Genomic DNA, 20,262 nt, shown 5'->3' on the forward strand with positions numbered 1-20,262 from the left:
TGGAGCCACAAAGGACCTAATAGAAAAAAGGAACCTCATCACTGAGGAAACAAAATTGATCAAATCTTATATTTTGGTATCTAAGAATACACTCCGCACAGATACTTGCACCTTGAGTGTAGGCAAGTCAAGACCTTTGCTGAAACCATCCTAAAGGAAGTCAATGATATGTTGAACAGTTGTTGCCTTTTGATTGAACTTAGAATCGAACCATGTGATAAGTTTCTTACAAATTCTGTACAAAATTACTGAAGTTCTTCTTTTCACAAGTGCAAAATTGCATTGATTACTTGCTCTGAGACATTGTTATGCCTGAGCAGCTCTTGCTCAATCTCCATGTAATTAAAGCTAGCCGTTCTGGGTTTGAATGAAGACTTGGGCCCTGGACTTTTGTGCCGAGAGAAGAACCTGGGTGCTTTGGTATTTTTGCTTGTTACCGTAATATCCAGTTGAGGAACCCAAAAGTTTCCTTTTCATAGCTGGAACCCTTCATGAGTCCACTCCTCTGGATGAGCCCAATTCAACTTAGGTAATCGGCTATTATGTTCTGCTTGCCTGCTTTATGTGATTTCAGATTTTTCTCTACCCAGGACATGATTTTTTGCTACTTTCACCATCATAGTTCTGCTTCTGGAACTTCGCTGGGGATTTATGAAGGCCTTAACCGTCCTGTTGTCTGAGAGTAGTTGGAGATATTTCCATTTTAGTTGAAGATGACAGTGGCTAACTTCCCTTCCACATTGCTCTCATTTCTAAGACATTTCTGTGAAGTCTTTTCTCGCTTTGTGACAACGTCCTTGTGCTATCTGTTCCCAAAGGTGGATCCCCCAGTCTGCAAAACTGGAGTCTATAGTTATAATTATCCTCTCCGTTTCTAAAAGCAACATTGCTTTGGTCTTTAATTTTGGGCTATGCACTAGCAGATATATTTCCTGCTGGTTCTTGACAGTGGAATTGCACGATTTAAAGAAATCTGCCTCTGATCCCATTGGGTAAGAAGTTCCAGCTGGAGACTCTGCATGTGCCAACTTGCCCAGGATATGATCCCTATGGTGGAAGAAATCATTTCCAACAATCAAAGTCTCTATCTTACTGATATTTGCTGACTAGCCTTTAGATGTGTCAGCTATAGGTTAGTCCACTCCCCTGGTCTGAATCTTGAAACACCTTTCCTCTGAAATACATACTTTGTTCTTTATGGTATTTATCAGGATCCCCAGAAACTTTATTTGTAGTGATGCGATGAGTCTACTTTTTGTCCTGTTCACAATCCAGCCATGTTCTTGTAGAAAGGCCATCACTTGAGCTGTTCTGCAGTTGAAAATGTGATCCAAACTCTCCAGCTGCATGATGTTTTCTAAATAGAGCCATATCCCGACCCCTTAATTTTATTCCAGCACCAGAGTAACTAGCACGTTGGTAAACATTCTCAAAGGGCAAGCAGGTGAACTGAAAGTGATGACCCCTGACCCAGAAGCTGAGTAATGTCCTGTGAGGAACTGCAACATGGTTATGAAAAAAAGAAATCCTGAAGGTGTATGGATGTGAAAAAATCCCCTTAGCTGATGGCCGTGAGGACAGAATTCACAGATTCCATGCTTAGTACAGAAACTTATTGAGCCTCTCCATAACCATGTTAAAAGCTCCTGATGATTCCCTGGCAAGGAAAAGTCTGATATAAAAGCCTGTGCCTTATTAACCTGTAGGAAATAGAGAAACCGCAAAAGAGAAAGAGTGCTTGAGTTTGCAAAATATTTTGTAAAACATTCAATTCTATTAGAGTTGATAGAGTCCTAGATTGTACAAAGAAATTACTGGTGAAACTATCTTGCATATATTTCTTACAATGTCCAAAACCCATTGATCTGTGATAGTTTGGGTCCATATTTCTGCGTACTGTACAATTCTACCCCCTACTGGTGTTAGTGGGGACTACTTCTGGCAATAGTCATTGTGGATTTCTCTCGAATTGTCCTCCTATCTTTAGGCCTGAAAAGACTGTTTGGGTGTAGCAGGAATATTCTGCCAGGTGTATGGTCTTCCTGGCCTATAACTCTTACTTCTTTGAAGTGCTGACAAGACTAGAAAGATTTGAGGTACGTTGGACTTCTAATTTTTATACCACTAAAATACTGTTAAGCCTAAAATGTACTGAAAAATGCTAATGCTTGTTGGCAACTTAGCGATAGTTCTTGTATTTGTCATTGCAGTTTACAAAAGTGACCACAGCCTAGAACAGCCATGCAATGCATGTACACCTCTCATATATTATATCCACACACAAACCTCTGTAATAGTTTTCTTAATTGGGCAATAATGATCTAAATAATCACAAAGTATACAGCCAAAAAATATACTAGGACAACAAACAAGTTTTCTCCAATTTTCTAGGGTATATGCTTTAAAAACTTACTTTCCTGAGAATATCTTTCAATCGCAAGTGATCAAGGAGGAGTTTGCCAGAATATACAAGCCTCTGATCCTTGGTCAACTAAAGAGAAAATAATAAAATCACAGAAGTCATCATTATTAGAACTTATGCTATACAAAGATATAATACAAAGAATGGACATTTATTAATCTACACATTTAAAATGATAAAATCATGGTTGATTGCTATAATTACAATAACAAAAACATGCAGTGTAAATATTTTATGTGCCCTCAGAAGGCAAAAATGGTAAATGAAAATCTCTAAAGCTGTATGGAAACAGGTGCAAATAATAATTTACTAAACCCTAACATTTTATTGGCATGTTGTGGAAGAGGGTTCAGCTATGAACAATGTAGTACAATCAGGGGAATAGGTACTATCTCCAGGGGAAGATGCGATGAACAGCAGCAGTGAATCACAGCTAGTTTATTCACCAGTTTGCAAACAAAACAAACAAACTCCTAGCCGTCTGGCTACTAGCTAATACATTTTAGCAAGACCCTCTCTCAGGTGCTGGACCTTGTGGCCAAACACACAGTCAACATATTATTGCTCACTCCAGCAGAGTGTCTCAGGAGGCAACTCACCTCCTATCCAGGTCTGAGACACGGATTGCCTATTCTAGCTGCTTTTTCACAGGCACCTCACAGGTGCATCTCTTGATCAGTCTGTTTAGAGACTGGCAGATCAGAAGACCAGGACTGGGCCTTACGTATGGAACCAATCCTTCTCTTTCTCCATACATAACACCATGGACCCTTACCATGTTTTGTTAGCGCAGGGAAATACCCTGTGGGAGGCTTTACCCACACATCTACACATTCTCCCTAGTGTTTTAATATACACAATGCTGGAAGCCTGGGACACATACCTCTGCCATTCAGCCTCCTTCCAGTGACTCTGTCACAACAAATACTGAGAAAAATTCCCCAGCACACTGCTATTAACCAGCAAAGGAGCTGCTATTTCTATTTGTACATAAAAATGCAGAAATTTCAGCTGCACACATTTGCAAATGTATGGTAAGAAACAAATGAGAGTCCCTATATTTAGGCCATACATATGTGTTTTAAATTGAGAGCTAACTTACCACGAGGAACTCCAAACTCCTCCAAATGGCAATATGGCACCAGCACTCCTCATCAGATACCGACAACATAACATCCCTCTCCCTGGAGAGTGCTGGCATACTGCCATTTGGAGGAGTTTGGAGTACCTCGTGGTAAGTTAGCTATCAATTTAAAAACACATATGTAAGGCCCAAAAATAGGGACTCATTGTGTAGAGTCAGGACTACCCTACTAGCAGAAGCGCCGTGAAGTGGCGGGTGGCTTACCATACATACGCAAATGTGTGCAACTGAGATTTCTGCATTTTTATGTACAAATAGAAATAGCAACTCTTTTTCTCTGTATTTGTTCCTTGCTGGATAACCCCACCCTTTCAAGCACCTGCTATGAACCTATAAATTGATTGAGCAACTTCCACTTCTATATTGACCCGTACAATTATATTACCGTTAGTAATATTGAACTCCAGTCAAGTTAAATGTTACAATCAAAATCATGTACCCTTTTGTTATTTTTACTTGTCAATTATACAGGAGCCACTTGGTATCAGGACATTCATCATCCAGGTCTGGAAACCAAGACTCCTTGTTCTCCACCTGGTCCCACAATGCAACCCTGCCAAGAAAGAAACATGCCTCTGTGGACCAAGGATGTAGAGAGCTTGGTATTTCTTGCCCAGTGTCACAACCATAGGACCACAGGGGACAAACAAGAGCACCAAGTTCTGCAACCGGTCCTGTTAGCGCCACAAGTTCCCACTCACCTCTGCCCACCAAATCCCTGGTGAAAGGCCCCCCTGTTGTACCTGCAGATAATAGCCTGCTTGTCCTGTTTCCCTGGGAAGACTTGAAACAGCAGTTCAAACTGCTGGCAAATTACAGTGGTGTATAATTAAGAATCACCGAATTCTGTGATTTGTTACAAAATTAACAAGTTGGTTCAACCTGCTCACAACCAAAAACAGCGCACTTTTGACACATTTTTAATCTAATTATATTTAAGAATATTTTTTTACAAATAGAACATCTGTTTATATCTTCTTTAGATTATAGGCACACTCTCTAGCAGTGCATCCATCCAATGGTAACTGCAGTTAAAAAAAACCTGTGGGTTCCATTTGGAAGAAATAACCCTTTGGGTATATTTAGTCTGCACTATCAAATATACGTTATATTTTAATAACCTCACTCCACCAGCTCGAGACTCGGGCTGCTCAGTGCAGGTGTACATCCCCGGCTCCATTGTTCTTCTCACTGCCCCAGACGAAAATCAGGCCTGTATGATGCCGGTGAAATGTTGTGGCTTCCAGTTGGTTCTTACACACACTCTCTGCATCAATTTAGAAGTGGTGAAGAGAATTTACATGCCGTGCTGTATTACAGACTGAAGGAGAGTAGCTTCATAGAGCATCCCCAGGGCTCCAGTTAAGGAAGGAAGGAGGTTAGTAAATGCAATGTGTACGTGGTAGTGCAAGTATAAAAAGGGGGTACACAACAGGTGGGCATCATCATACTGGGTAATACTGCCGATACCACGTTGGTGCCGTCATCAATTATAGCCTCAACTTGTCAAAGGCCAAAATCAATTATAATTTTGCAAAATTTACTCCCCCCCCTCTCTCTCACACAAAAGCAACCATATGCCTTTAATAACCATTGCAAGATGAGCTGACAGCATATCTGCCAAAATTCAAGATTAGAAATCAAGACAAATTAGGTCTGACCCTTTTACTCCATGCCCAGTTTCATCCAAACCACATCCATTTCTTGCAAGACCACAGACCTATCCTGTAACATGAGGAAGTGTTGGCAGGTATGTTAAACATGTGCACAGAACTCACCGGTTTGCTGGGATAAACTTTTGAGAGATGAGACTTTAATTTCTCCACTGTCCAGTCTAAGAAGCAGTTAATAGTTTGGTCATCATATTTCTGGTTGGGAGCTTTAATCACCAGGGTCACAGGATTATCCACCATAGCTTGATCCATAGTAAGATGAAAAAGCTTTCCAGGCCAGGTCTATGTTTAAAACCCCAGGACTTCAACAAAATGGAAACATCACATCAGTTTCCTGTCACATCACTTTGGTTTTCCATGCACTTCACAAGTTACAGCAATAAAATTAAAAAAATGTAGCACAGGCTGTGCAATAACGTGGCACCAGGGCAGTGTAATGCTGCCCATTCAGAGAGCTTTGACGGACTTATAAGTGCACCTGTAAGAAAGAAAAGAAAAAGCAACTCAACACTGCAACTTTAAGACATCTTCACATTAAACAATGCAATTTTGAAAGTAATGTAATTTAAGATAAAACACAAAGTAATAATTACTATGCATGCTATGCTGTAATACTTGTGCGGTATGGCAACATTACAACCATTGGGAACCCCGACAAGCAAATCATCCATTGAACACCACCAAAACTAAATTTTTAATTAGCTCTTTATTAACACAGAAAAAAAACACCTCAAACCTTCCTGTGAATAGGTCAATAAAAGTAGCATGTAGTTACAGATGCAGAAATAATTGGACTGGCTATTAAAGTTACCAGAGGATCATCTAGTGGTCCAACACCTAGAGAATGTTATATGCAAAGAAAGCAAGGGGAAAGTGATTTAAATTCTCTCTTTTCTTTTTAAATGGCAATTAAAAATAAATAAATAAATCACAAAAATCATTAAATTAACCAAAAAAAAAATCCTATTTATTATACTGTATAATACTATTCTTTGTAGTATAAAATGTGTGCTAAAGAACTTATATATTTTCAAGTCTACAGTGGGTGGCTATATGTATTGGTCTTCCATCAGGAAACATCCCATCGGTTGGACAAGTAACATCAGAAACACTTCCCATGACATGGAACATTGGCAAGTATATGACAACTCTCAACCATACAGGAGACGACTGGATCAGTGAGAGTTTGAGAAATCTGTACACTAAGAAACTGACTGATGCCACCAAAAGTAGGCTATGGGAGTATATCAGACACATACACTGATCAGCCACAACATTAAACCCACTTGCTTAATGTTGTGTAGGTCCACCTCATGCCACCAAAACAGCTCTGACCCGTCAAGAAGACCTCTGAAGGTGTCCTCTGGTAACTGGCATCAAGATGTTAGCAGTAGATCCTTTAAGTCCAGCAAGTGCAGAGGTGAAGCCTCAATGGCTTGGACTTGTTTTTCCAGCACATCCCACAGATGCTCTATTGGATTGAGATCTGGGGGATTTGGAAGACAAGTCAACACCTTAAACTCTTTGTCAAGTTCCTCAATCATTCCTGAACAATTTTTGCAGTGTGGCAGGGTACATTATCCTGCTGAAAGAGGCAACTGCCATTAGGGAATAACATTGCCAGGAAGGGGTGTACTTGGTCTGCAACAATGTTTAGGTAGGTGGTACGTGTCAAAGTAACATCCACATGAATATCCAAGGTTTTCCAGTGGCACATTGCTCAAAGCATCACACTGCTTCTGCCAGTTTGCCTTTGCCCCATAGTGCATTCTTGTGACATCTCATCCCCAGGTAAACGATGCACCTGGCAGTCCACATGATGTAAAAGAAAACATGACTTGTCAGACCAGGCCGCCTGATCCTGTTCTGGCGCTCACGTGCCCATTGTAGGCACCTTTGGCAGTGGATAGGGTAACCATGGACACTGACAGTTCTGAGGCTACACAGCAAGCTGCAATGCACTGTGTGTTCTGACATCTTTCTATCATAGCCAGCATTTTGTGCTACAGTAGCTCTTCTGTGGGATTGGACCAGATGGGCTAGCCTTCACGCCCCATGCGCATCAATGAGCCTTGGGCGCCCATGATGTTGTCGTAGGTTCACCAGTTGTCCTTTCAAGACCTGCCGTTTTGGAGATGCTCTGACCCATTTGTCTAGCCATAACAATTTGGCCCTTGTCAAAGTCGATCAGATCCTTACACTTTGCCATTTTTCCTGTTTTCCAACACATCAACTTCAAGAATAGATTGTTCAATTGCTGCCTAATATTTCCCACCCCTTGACAGGTGCCATTGTAACAAGATAATCAATGCTATTTATCTCACTTGTCAGTGGTTTTAATATTGTGGCTGATCAGTGTGTATATATTATAAACTATTATTCTATTGTACTATTATTATTATTATAATATTTCTTCCAACACTTGTATAGAAATGTAGAAGTACTGGTATAAAGTTGAATAGGTCAAAAAGAACTTCATAATAACAATCTGACACAAAAACTGGTGATCTGTTTTTTTGTGTGCGATTGGGTGTGTGTGGGGGAAGGGGAGAGGTAGTGGGGGAACAAGGTATACATCCTCTGTGCTCCTGCCTTTCAAACTTCAGCACCAATACCAGCAGCTCTTACCTGTTATTAACCAAGAGTGGGGCTGTGAGCCTACATCTGACCCAATTAATCAGTTTTATGTTCTCTTCCTTGTCCAAGGGCTTTCTGGGCCCCATATACACTGTGATACTCCTGCCCCATACCCACCAGATTTGCCACTTCTCCAAGGTGCCAGTAGACTAGATTGTTGTCTCCTATTGCCACTCTCCTCCTTGTCACAAATCTCCAATCCTCCTCAAGGCTACAGACTGTTACTGCCTGCGAGTACTTACCAGTTCTACACTACCTTTCAAAGTTGTAAGATTTCACCTCTAAATCTCTTCCTCTGTATTTTGTGCATGAAGCTAATAAGGACTGTAAGTAGGCCTGGATTTTATGGAAAGGCCTCAAAGGCTCCAGTTTAGGGTGACAGGCGTGTATGGGAGGAACTCTGCTCACTTTGCCCATATTTACACATTTTAAACTTTCGAGCATGTGCTGAAATAGGTATTATTTCCATTCTTTTATGTAACATATACAGGATGCAATGAGGACTAGAACCATGGAAAGCTACTATGACACGGAGGTGGGGGTATAGGGCAGAACAGAAATAATAGCTTAGAGGAGCTAAACATTTTAATTTGGGCCTGATTTTAAAGATTTGTCCTCCCATAAGAGCAGGAAGGAAGGAGGGAGTGAGAGGTTCAGGGGTAAAGTAAGAAAGAGAGCGAACCAGGGGGTGGGGCACAAGGGAGAACAGGTGGGAAGTGAAAGAGGGGGTTACCTGGAATGAGGATAGAGGCACATGGGAAGTGTGGATAAAGGAGACAGAGAGATTTAGGAAAATGTGAGACATTAATGAAATGAGACACTGGGGAGAGGTAATTGGGCACAGGAGAGGAGGGAAATACAGGGCGAAAAACCTTGCATCATCTAAAATGTTTATGTTTTATATTATACTATATACCAGTGTTGGCTAACCTGTGACGCTCCAAGTGTTGTGAAACTACAAGTCCCAGCATAGCCTTCTAGCAATAAGCTGCTATATATTGGCAAAGCATGCTGGGACTTGTAGTTTCACAACACCTGGAGTGTCACAGGTTAGCCAACACTGCTATATACTATACAAAGCATCTAAAATTAATTTCATACTTTCAAAATCCCCAGAGCTTAGGCCCCCAGACCGCCGGCTGCTCTCCTCAAATTTCTATACCAGCACTTCTAAATTCCCACTTCCACCAATGTGTATAATTTGTGTCCATTTTTCTTAATTGTCTGGGTCCTTAAGGGGATCTGTTTTAAGTCTAGACAAAATTCCTTAGAGACCTCATTAAAAACCATTACAGCACCGTGATCTGCCTTGCAATTGGGCAAGTGACATTTCAATGCTTACTGTCTTGGAATGACAATTTGCCTGACTCTTTGAAATAACATGTTCGCTTTCCTCTTGTCTAAATGTAACACTACTGAGGCTTTAACAAGAATGCTGTCCACTTGGGTTGATAGAATATCTTTGAGACTTCATCACCGCACTGCCCTTCATGAAGTGGCCCAGCAGGAGACAAAAGCTGTGTGTGCCTTGACATGATACCCAAAAGAAAGACCTGTTCTGATTTGTGTATCTAAAGCATACTTGCCAACTCTCCCGAAATGTCCGGGAGACTCCCGCATTTTGTGAGAGTCTCACAGACTCCCGGGGAGTGTGGCAATCTCCCGGATCTGCCCACTTCACTAGGAAGTGCCCCACTTCCTAGTGAAGTGGGCAGAATTAGGTCGCCGGTGAATCGCGTTTGGACCCGCTGTCAAATGACGTGTTTGCGTCATTACATCACGGGGGCGGGTCCAAAATGATGCACATTTTGGAGCCCCGCCCCCCATTACGCCCACCTCCCCCGGCAGGCTCCCGGAAACCAACTTTCTAAAGTTGATGATCTAAAGTTTATGCTGCCTAAGGTAGCAACTGAAATAGCACCTTTCTTCTTTCTTATACAACCTACAACAAACGTTTGTATGTCAGTTGGGGTGCACTTACAGATAGTCATGTTATGTATTATATGATGTGATAATGGTAAATACCACTAATTTAGACTATTGCATTAAAAACTGGTGTTCAAAAGATTCCTTGCATTTTACTGACTCCTGAGATCGGAATAGACTGAATACTTGACCGTATATTGTAAATTAATTTTCCATTCAGCACCCATAATTTATTATTATTATTATTATATTTCTACCAACACACTTGCGAAGAAATGTAAAAGTACTGGTATAAAATAAAGTTGAACTTCAGGTCAAGTAGAACTTTATAATAACAATCTGACAAAAAAATACATATTTCTTACTACAGAAAACCTGTAATTCAGAAGCATTTTAGTACCTAAAAAATGAATCTGCTCTCGGTCATTGTCATTCTTAGGAGAGGAATGAAACAATAGTCAATATTGCAAGAGTTAATTGCACTGTCTTGTCCTTCCTAGAATGCCAGAAGAAAAATTTTTGAAGCTTTTGACATATGTCTGCTGTCCTCCAGCCCTAATCACTGAACTGATGTTCTACAGCCAGCGTTTCACCTCATTTACATTTTACCCTTTTTAACACAAGACAAGCAAAATATATCCATTGTCATAGAATTCTCCTTGCCATCATATACACAGCTGAATGTGTCCACACTGCAAAGGGCCTAATACCGCAGTGAATTGACAACCAGTAATCTTGTGAATGTTGGTTCAGGATATACAATCATCACCATCATCCTCACCATTTATTTATATAGCGCCACTGATTCCGCAGCGCTGTACAGAGAACTCATTCACATCAGTCCCTGCCCCTTTGGAGCTTACAGTCTAAATTTCCTAACATACACACAGACAGAGAGAGAGACTAAGGTCAATTTTGATAGCAGCCAATTAACCTACTAGTATGTTTTTTGGAGTGTGGGAGGAAACCGGAGCACCCGGAGGAAACCCACACAAACACGGGGAGAACATACAAACTCCCCACAAATAAGGCCATATTCGGGAATTGAACGCATGATGGCAGAAGTGCTAACCACTTAAGCTAGGTACACACTACAGAAATTTCAACCAACTTTTTATGCCGAGCGATTTTACATGCGATCGATGTTCCGATCGCTCGGTCCATGGACTGCATACACACTAGCCTTGTTTAGGACGATAAAGGGAAGAGCGGACGTCCCTTTAGCGAGTTTTTACAGCCATGTTGTCGTGAGCAATGACTGTAATTCCGTACTCACTGTTGTGGATCGGTCGGAAGTTTATACACACTACACAACAGAAACGAGATTGGAACGAAAATATTAAACGGTACGACCAACCAAATGAGGCGACAATTGTCCATTTGGGCAGACTTTCGACCACCGTGTCACTGCACACACTGACCCGACTTTTGAACGAGCGGTCGTATGTCAGCTGATTTAGCCGATTATTGGATGAAAACTGTGTAGTGTGTACCCAGCTTTAGCCACCGTGTTGCCCAATGGCTCTCTCCACTCTGTGTAAGTGGGTATACTTTAATGGAAATCCCAGTAACCAAAGGCTGAGACTGTAGAATGGATGCAAGTCAACATAAAATATCTATTAGTCACCTTTATTGCATAAACACTATAAAAAAAGATAGAAAAGCTGCATAGCGTCAATACCATTCTCTTTAGTCCTCATTTGTTCATATATGTTGAGGCGTTTCAATAACAAAATTAGTCTGTCCTGGTCCCAAGGCTAGTCATATTCTGCCTATCTTAAAGATGCACCTACAGGACATATTTTACCAAGGTTTTTGCTCCTCTTATCCGGAGCCTTGGGAAAAGCAACTGCATGTAGCTTGCTCCTCTCAGAGCCCTGACCGTAAACCAGGGAGATACGAGTGGGAGGACCAATCCCAATCCACAGCCAGGAGTCCGCGGCTTGTGTTTGGTTCACCTGATCACACCTTTCCCCTTCACCGCTGCCATTAACATTTGTAAACTAAATTGAATTGCATTTCTGTATTACAGGACTGAGAGAGCACTGAAAAAAAACGTCTGTGTGTCCTCAGAAGCATGCTGCATGCCACCGTTAGAAAAATATTTTATGTAGGCGAGAGTCCAGCTTTACTAATTATCACAATGCTTAAAAAAAACGGCACTCCAACATGGCTTTACAGAATGCTAAACACAGCATTGCAACACTGACTTTTCCAAAGTCTAAGTAACAACAACCCATTTTACTTTGTAGACATTGCTGAACACAAATCCTCTGTTCATTTTTATAACTCTTTTGTGATCATGCATCATATTTTACACCTTTGTGACCAGATCACAATGAGGTTTTGTAATGTGACTGCAAAACTGAGCACAATTTTTTTACTTTGTGTATGCTACGTGATTTTACATTTGTATTCTGATTTTCTTGTTAAAGATGTCTCCTTTTGGTTACATAGTAAAATAAACACACTTATTTTAAGTGCATTAAGGAAGAAAACAAGTAAAAATAAAACAGGAATTATTTTTCCCATGATTTTTCCCATCAATATTTTAACACAGTGCAGCCTTAAAAGGTTTGACCAAAAATAAGTTACCTAGCTCTCCAAAAGGTAAATTTAATGTTTTCAAATTGACCTTTTGTCAATTTGTTGTTATTTTTTTACCCAAAGAGCCTGTTTCAAGCCTTTTATATTGCCAGCACTGGTAAATTCAACGTAACCTTGACCTTTCTACAAAAACCATGCACGATACTGTTAGTTTCAGTGTAACTTGGATCCATCAGTGCTGACAGGTTGGGGTGATCTCCCCTGCAGCTACCTAGGCTTCACTTCACTCATGGAAATCCATAATTGTATCACCATTGTAAGGATTTTCTTCTTCCAATCTGGAAGTAAAGTCCACAGTACCAAGCTAAAGACGGTATTCAGCAGGGGGAGGGCTGGCAAAGTTTAGCCTGGCGGGTGGGGGGGGGGGGGGGGCAAACTGGAGTCAGCAGCCTATTAGGAACATTTTAAAGGAAAAAAAAATATGCAGGTGGCCCAGTGACCCAACCCAAGGTAGGCCATTATGGGACAGAGCCCAGGGGCAGATGCCCCCCTGCCCAGCCGGCCCCTGGCGTTCACTTTGCAATCAAATGTACTGGTTCTTGGCCCCATCACAGGAATCCATGGCAGTCACTGTCAGCCAGGCTCTTGATATGGCAATACAAAGCCAGACTGCTAGAGCCTTACAGACCGAAGGCGGGAACAGGTTACATGAAAAAATAAGTGATTGGATTAGCAAATATAGCTTTTGCTATATGCATAGGCATTAGCATTACATGGTGTTTGAGCCTAGAAACAGGTCTTGGGTTGGAAGCCAAAGGATAATCCCAAGTTTAAGTTAAAACATTTGAAACATAGCACTGGTCCCTGTGCTGTCTGGGTCCATGTTTATATCCGCCCCCCACAATACAGGCCAGATACGCGAGTAGGCTGCAAGCCAGGTCCTCGATCGTCCCTCTCACCTACTATCGTAATTGTGCCACTTCCCAGTTTGACAGATATTGGGGCTTGCACATCAAAATGTTAAGGGCAAGAAAAGATAAAGAGGGGTAAGGGGGTGTAGCTTACTTTTCAAAATAATTGTGGAATAAGACTATATTAGTGGTAAGGTCAGATAGCAAATACCGGTGGTACTCGTATTACTGAATGCAATAATAACAGCACCGACTACTGCGGCACAAAAATTCCAAATACAATGAGGGTGACATGACAAAAATATAGACTTACTTTGAAAGAGACCCTGAACATTTCCGACCCGGCTCCTATAAATTGCGACCACAGAATATGCTGGCACTTTAAAATTACATCCCTTACATTTCAACACCGATATTTCCGCTTTTAAAGCGGCAATACCTGGACCCGTCCCCTAGATATCACAAAATAAGAGTCAGGGTTAACATTACTGTTGGCCGCTGGGTCCTGCCATTGCCACTTTAAAACAGAAAATCTTAATGTCGCCATATGAAGTGATGGCACTTTCAAGTGCCGGCATATTCTGCGGTCGTAATTTATAGGAGCTGGGTCGGAAATATTCAGAGTCTCTTTCAAACTAAGCCTATATTTTAGTCATGTTGCCCACATTGTATTCTGATTTTATGTGCTGCAGTACACTTATTTCATTCGGAAATACGTACTCCACCCACAGATACAAGGTATCAGAAAGGTTTAATGACATTTAAACCCATAGACACCTGTGACCCCCAGTTTTTAATGACTTAACATATTTTATTTATGATAATGCAGTACATATGACATAAATATATATATATATATATATATATATATATATATATATATATATAATCAAAGTGGTGCAGTATACATATACACTCTGGCATTATTTTAGTCATATGAAAAATTTGAGACAATTACAGTTATTATTGTGGTCATTGTACAATCTGTGTGCTCTCAAGAGAGATCATTACAAATGTTAACACTAATTTGCTCATAAACACCATCTTTTTATGCTTGCAGATAAGGTTGTATTAGCAATGTGTATTTAAATGATATGTGGTCTAAATATTACAGACTAGGTATGTTGCTTCTATGGTTAGCACTGTGGAATACACAGTTGTTGCTAGTAATGCTGTGTTATATTGTTATTAGTGCTGCATGTTATTAGTCATTGCTGTATCTAGTTAATATTGTGAGTGTCGCTATTATTATTACTGATTAAGTATCTTCTTTTGTGTTCTGCTGCTGTTATCATTATTGCTGTATTGTCTTATTAGTGTTGTGGTGTCTTCCTGTAATTCTTAGTAGTGCTACAGGAGGACTGCAGGGACATCTTACTGGCAGTGTTGATGTGTTATTACCTTGTTGTTGTGGTCTCCTGACACCGTGCTCCTCACCTGTCCCCTCCTCCTGTTCCTGTTGTCAGCTGAGGGTCTCTGCCCCGGACACAGCTGCACATACAGGGAGGTACAGTGTGACGGGCGTATAACGGAATTACGTCACAGATCTCCGCCTCCGCTATGGCTGTCAGTGCCGGACATGGAGCACAGCGCACACAGAGACCTCCTCATCCTGATCCACAACAAGGCGGCACCTCTGATTGGTCGCTCAACATGACTGAGCGTGGCTTTGGTGGTCGTTATAAAAGTGAACACAAGAGGGCAGCAGCACCTCATTAATGGATGGTGCGAGTTCAGTATAGCAGAGGTACATGCGTTCGGGTAGATTCTCAAGAATATATGGCATCCACGTGGGCCTGTATTCACTATAAAACTAGCAAATACAAACTATAGTATCAGTCGCCCCCCCAAAGTATAACGTTATATAAACGTTTACCATCAACAGCCTGTGACATCTAGACATGTAACTGTAAATGGGCTTCATATACTAAAACAGTCATAACAAACTTCAGGAAACGAAAATGAAAGGACAAAGGTGTCCAAGTTACACCCAAGGTGATTATCAGTTGCTATAGGTATCACATGATTTAAGATTTACTTACAGTACAAGCGTACAGTATACAATTTAATTCTGACTTCTTTATGTTATTATGAGCATGCCATTCTCTCTATGGCCCCCATACTTCTCCATCCCTATTTTGGCGTAAATGACAGGTAAACTAAAAGGTAGGTAGGTGTGTTTATGCGAAACTCAGAATCTTAATGCTGTTACAGTTGAATATATATTGTAAAGCATCTAACATAAAGCTGGTTTATAAAATACCCAGATATGGTTATTTTAAATTCCAGAATACTGTTGTCCTCTGAGACATTTAACTTGATGATAAGGCTATTTTTGCCTATTTTTTTCATTTAAATACTTTAACAGTCAAACCATGGGTACACAAACGTTTTTGGTCTGAGGGCCGCATTGAGATACTAGTACTAATTTTATGGGGCAGCAATAAAACAACTTGCTTAAACGTAAAATATATAGAATTTACTACAGAAAACCGGAACCTCTTGCAGTTATGCCATACCTCTAAACATGGTCCAGAGTCTCCATGGGACAGAAATGTGTTCCACCAGAGAGGCCATGGCCAGCCCATGTGGTGGGTGTGGTCATGACATATAGGGAGCGTGCCATGTCCCTCCCCTGTAGCGTGTTTGGCCTAGCTCAACACATTCCCTGCTCCTCATCATCAACTCCTCATCTTTGTAATAGCAACCCCTCCTTTATTAACAAACTACCCTATCACATCTCATTTATAGTTATACATATCCCCTCTCCTGCTTTAGCAACCCATTGTCCCCTCTTCCCATGTAGCAATACATTCTCCCCATGCAGCACATTCTCATGTCTACACCAACTGCCGTAACAGCACATTAACACATTCTCATCCCCTTGCCCTTGTAACAACACAATCCCATGCAAATTATTTCCCGGCAAACGTCTGACTACCCGCTTGTGTAATGACCTGGCAAACGTCTGACTACCCGCTTGTGTACCGACCCGGCTAACGTTTGACTACTCTCTGGATATCTACTCGGCTATTGGGCTTCAGGTATTACCACCAGTATCGTTACACCAGACTTCTTATCCATAGTTAAGCAAGCTTATTTTTTTCTTATTGTAAAACTGGACATTGATCCTATGGTAAGATGTCCTAAGGTAAGATATCTCTGAAGCTACAAAAATACCAACAACTCTTTTGCCTTATGCCTTAAGCTGGGTACACACTACAGGGTTTTCGTCCAATAATCGGCTCAACCAGCAGACATATGGCCGCTTGTTCGAAAGTCGGGTCAGTGTTTGTAGTGACACAATGGTCGAAAGTCTGCCCAAATGGAAGATTGTCACCTCATTTGGTTGGTTGTACCGTTCATTATTTTCGTTTCAATCTCCTTTCCATTGTGTGGTGTGTATAAACTTCCTACCAATCCACGACAATCCTCTGATAATTCCTCGACCTGGGACTCTGTTAAGGGCGTGTGTTTGAAAATTTCTGATGCCTGTACCTGTCCCACGTGGTGGGTTATCCACACATCACTGACTTGTGTTTTGTATACATGTGTATTACACCTGTCTGGTTGTACACTGTATAAAACACGTGTGTTATGTAACCCTTTGCATCTATATTGAGCACCTATTCATATTTACTCTTTATAAACTTATACTTTTATAAACTATTAAACTTATAAAGTCATATTAACCTTTTTTAACTAATGTTTGTAAAATACCCAGAATAAACCACACAGTGTTATGTTAATGCAACAGTTTTATTGCAGGAAAAAGTACAACATTTTTTATTGTTGTTAGGAAACCCTCCAGCCGCCACAACACAACCCGGAATCTACTCTGCCAATCAGGTGTTCACTGGAGCCCCTGATGGTGGGGACAGACTGGGCCGCAGACTGACAGAGGGTCGTGAAGTGTGTACCGGCTGGGGAGAACCCAGGCAAGCGGAGTGAGGTCCACGCAGAGGTCAAGGGCCGGCAGCAGACAACGGTAACGGTAAACAAGCTGAGGTCAGGGGTCACAGGCAGATAGCAGAAACGGTAAACAGGCCAGAGATCAGGGTCACAGGATACACAAGCAAAGTCCAATTCAAAGCCAAAGGTCATACACGGGAAATCAGTAGCGGTATCAGAATACAGGAACAGGAACAAGCAGGTCAGCAGACTGGAGCACAGAAGCTATAACCGGCAATGAGGCAGCAGACCTCATTGCCTTAAATACACAGCTGGCCCAATAAGAACTTACATGCACCCCTGCAGACTAATGAGCCATATGGCTCCAGACCAATCAGGGCTGGTCCCTGATAGATTAACACAGATGCAGGCTAATGCCTGTAACTATCAGTCCCTTTAATTAGCCCCCAGGCTGTGTCCTTTTTTGCGCATGCGCCTGGCTTCCAACCCTGCCGGGACGCAGCGCTACCTGACAGGCGTCCAGCCGATGCCTTGGCGACAGCCAGGTAGGAAGGGGAAGTGACGTCCCGGTCGTCATGGTGATGGCCGGGACACTGGGGCCGACAGGAAGCGAGCCGCGGCGGCTGTGAGTACCGCCGTGGCTCGTGACAATTGTTGAATGTTAAAAGTGAAAAAAATAGTATTACATTTTAAAGGTGCTAGTAGTTTGTGTCAGAACAGTTCCAAACAGCATACACATTTCAACAAAATTATTCTCAAGGTTTTTAAAATTTTCTTGATGTTGCTTATATTCCCTTTGAGTTCTTTAAAATAATAATTCAGCTGTAGAACGTTTTTTCTCCCTTAGAACTTTCATCGCATATGATGATGGTATCTACGAAACAAGGAGATAAAAAATGTTTAGCATTAATTTTCTATATCTGTAATAAAGTTAACAAAAGTCTAACTCCAACACAAGAAACAGTTTCATTTGCTCACCTTGCACACTGCTCAAGATCAGTTTATGTTGTGGTCCCTCTGGCATAATTGCAACAATAGCGGGCTTAACCTCCATAGATTCTGGAAAACAGGCGCTGTTTTGGTTATTATAACGGTACAGGTATGTGCCCAAAGCATTTAGTTGTCTACACATGTTCATTTAAATGCCTTCGTGTATAACTTCTTTCATATCTTGGTATTCAACATCAATTTTTTCTTGTTTGATAACAGGTAGGTAAACGGTTCTTGCCGTTAATTCTTCTTTCTGCCCCAAAAAAAAATCTATGTTACAAATCAGGCATTTGCGTTGCTTCAGCGCTGAAACATTTAATGAATGCCATGTAAGCCTGTAAGTGCCAGGTTACTTGGAGCTACAATACACAGCCCATAAAGTAGAGATGTTCACTGACCCCCTTGTTCTGGTTTTGATTTTGGTTTTGGATCTGAATTAACTTCATTGTTTGGTTTTGGCAAAACCACCCTTGCGTGTTTTGGTTTTGGATCCCTATTTTTTTGTAAAACCACTTCTTTTTTTTTTTTTTTTTTTTTTGCTAAGATCACATATTTTTGCTTTTTTCCCCCATACATTATTATTAACCTCAATAACACAAATTAACACAAAGTACATTTTGACCACCTCACAGGTCACAATATTATTTTCATACAAAGACTGCAGTGACCTGGCTGGATGCTAAGCGACAGAGCAATGACTCAAACACACGGCAGTTCATAGCACATCTAGGAAACATTGCCACACAGCAGTGTCAGTAAAAAAAAGTGGTGCAAGATGGAATTGTCCATGGATCATGAAATCAGTTATGGTTCATTTGATCGCTCCACCCGTTCCTTGGATAACTGTGGTAATTCTACAGCTAATACATGGCGACAAGCGCTGACCCACCCCCCCCCCCGCCCAGGATGCGTGCTTTTATCAGACCCAGACCAATCCAGGGTGCCAGACAATGCACTAAAAAGAGCCATTGTAGTACACAGCAAAAAGCAAGTTCATCACTCAGCCCCAATTCACAAAAAATGATAATATAGTTAGGTACCTTTGACGTAAAGTGCAGATTACAAACACTTTGTGCAATACTTATGAAACAGCAGCAAAGTGGTAATACATATACACGTCTATTTAGACATCCATGCTTACATTACTTCTGCAAGCAACGTTGTTCTTTGTTATTAAAACTGTTGTCTTTATACCGTTCAAAAAAATTAAAAATAATCCTCCACCATTCTTTGGCTGTTGATAGTAGGATCAGGTGGAGTTGCAGCAGAAGTGTCACTAATTCTGGTCAATTCTTTTACAGCAGACAAGACCAGATGTCAAAATGTTGTGCTGAGTCATCTGCATCATCAATGGGTGTCTTTGATTTTTGCAAAGCACACAACAGTATATAGCACATGTAGGTAACATTGGCACACAGCGGTAGCTGAAAGGAAAAGTGGTGCAAGATGGAATTGCCCTTGGGCCCTCCCACTCACCCTTATGTTGGATCTTAAAAAGAACATGCACACTTTAACAAACTAAGCACTTCAGCGACAAGGAGTGCCACTTTTGAGGCTGATGTGCTTGGTTTATTTGGGCCCCCACAAAACAAACTAACAATGAGCTTAAGGCACCTAAGGTATCAGTGCTGTTTATGAACTCTTCTGTGGCAAGATGTTGTCATCATCCTCAGCCTCACCCTCACCCTCATCAGTTTGTACATCATCCTCACATTATTAATTCATCACCGCTGGAATCCACTATTACAGAAGTCTCAGTATTTTGATGTAATTGGCGGGAAAGGCCTTCCTCATGGAAATTGAAATTCATTTTTATGAACATCATCTTTTCCACATGAGGAAGTAGCCTTCTACCCCAATCGCTGACAAGGTTGTGCTGAAAACTCTTTCCGAGTACACACTGGAGGGTCGGCAGCTTAGGCACTGCAAAGCGAGTTGGTACATGGGTCTCCAAATTTCCTTTTTTTCCTCCCGGTATGTAAAGGGACTGTCTGATGTGTCTATTTGTATGCTGTCATGAAAATAATCCTCCACCATCCTTTTGATGTTGTTAGTAGGATCAGGTGGAGTTACGGCAGAGGTGTCACGTTTATTGCTCAA

At 41.3% G+C, this 20,262-nt stretch overlaps 1 protein-coding gene across 2 annotated transcripts in view; it reads right to left on the bottom strand.

Annotated features, from left to right (window-relative positions):
• The window catches only part of HERPUD2 (HERPUD family member 2), a 34,835-nt gene extending 20,014 nt beyond the window's left edge, over positions 1-14,821 (bottom strand). Inside the window, exons 1-4 of one of the 2 annotated variants that reach the window (XM_075212551.1) lie at positions 14,662-14,821; positions 13,574-13,712; positions 5,345-5,717; positions 2,414-2,491 (exon numbers count right to left, since the gene is read on the bottom strand). In XM_075212551.1, the coding sequence (XP_075068652.1) occupies positions 2,414-2,491; positions 5,345-5,491 (225 nt within the window). In that variant the 5' untranslated portion in view covers positions 5,492-5,717; positions 13,574-13,712; positions 14,662-14,821. The remainder of the gene's footprint in view (positions 1-2,413; positions 2,492-5,344; positions 5,718-13,573; positions 13,713-14,661) is intronic. The other variant, XM_075212550.1, reaches the window with a different exon arrangement.
• Positions 14,822-20,262: the final 5,441 nt, after the last annotated feature.

The sequence above is a fragment of the Mixophyes fleayi genome, chromosome 5 (assembly GCF_038048845.1).
Source record: "Mixophyes fleayi isolate aMixFle1 chromosome 5, aMixFle1.hap1, whole genome shotgun sequence".
Classification (NCBI taxonomy): Eukaryota; Metazoa; Chordata; class Amphibia; order Anura; family Limnodynastidae; genus Mixophyes; species Mixophyes fleayi.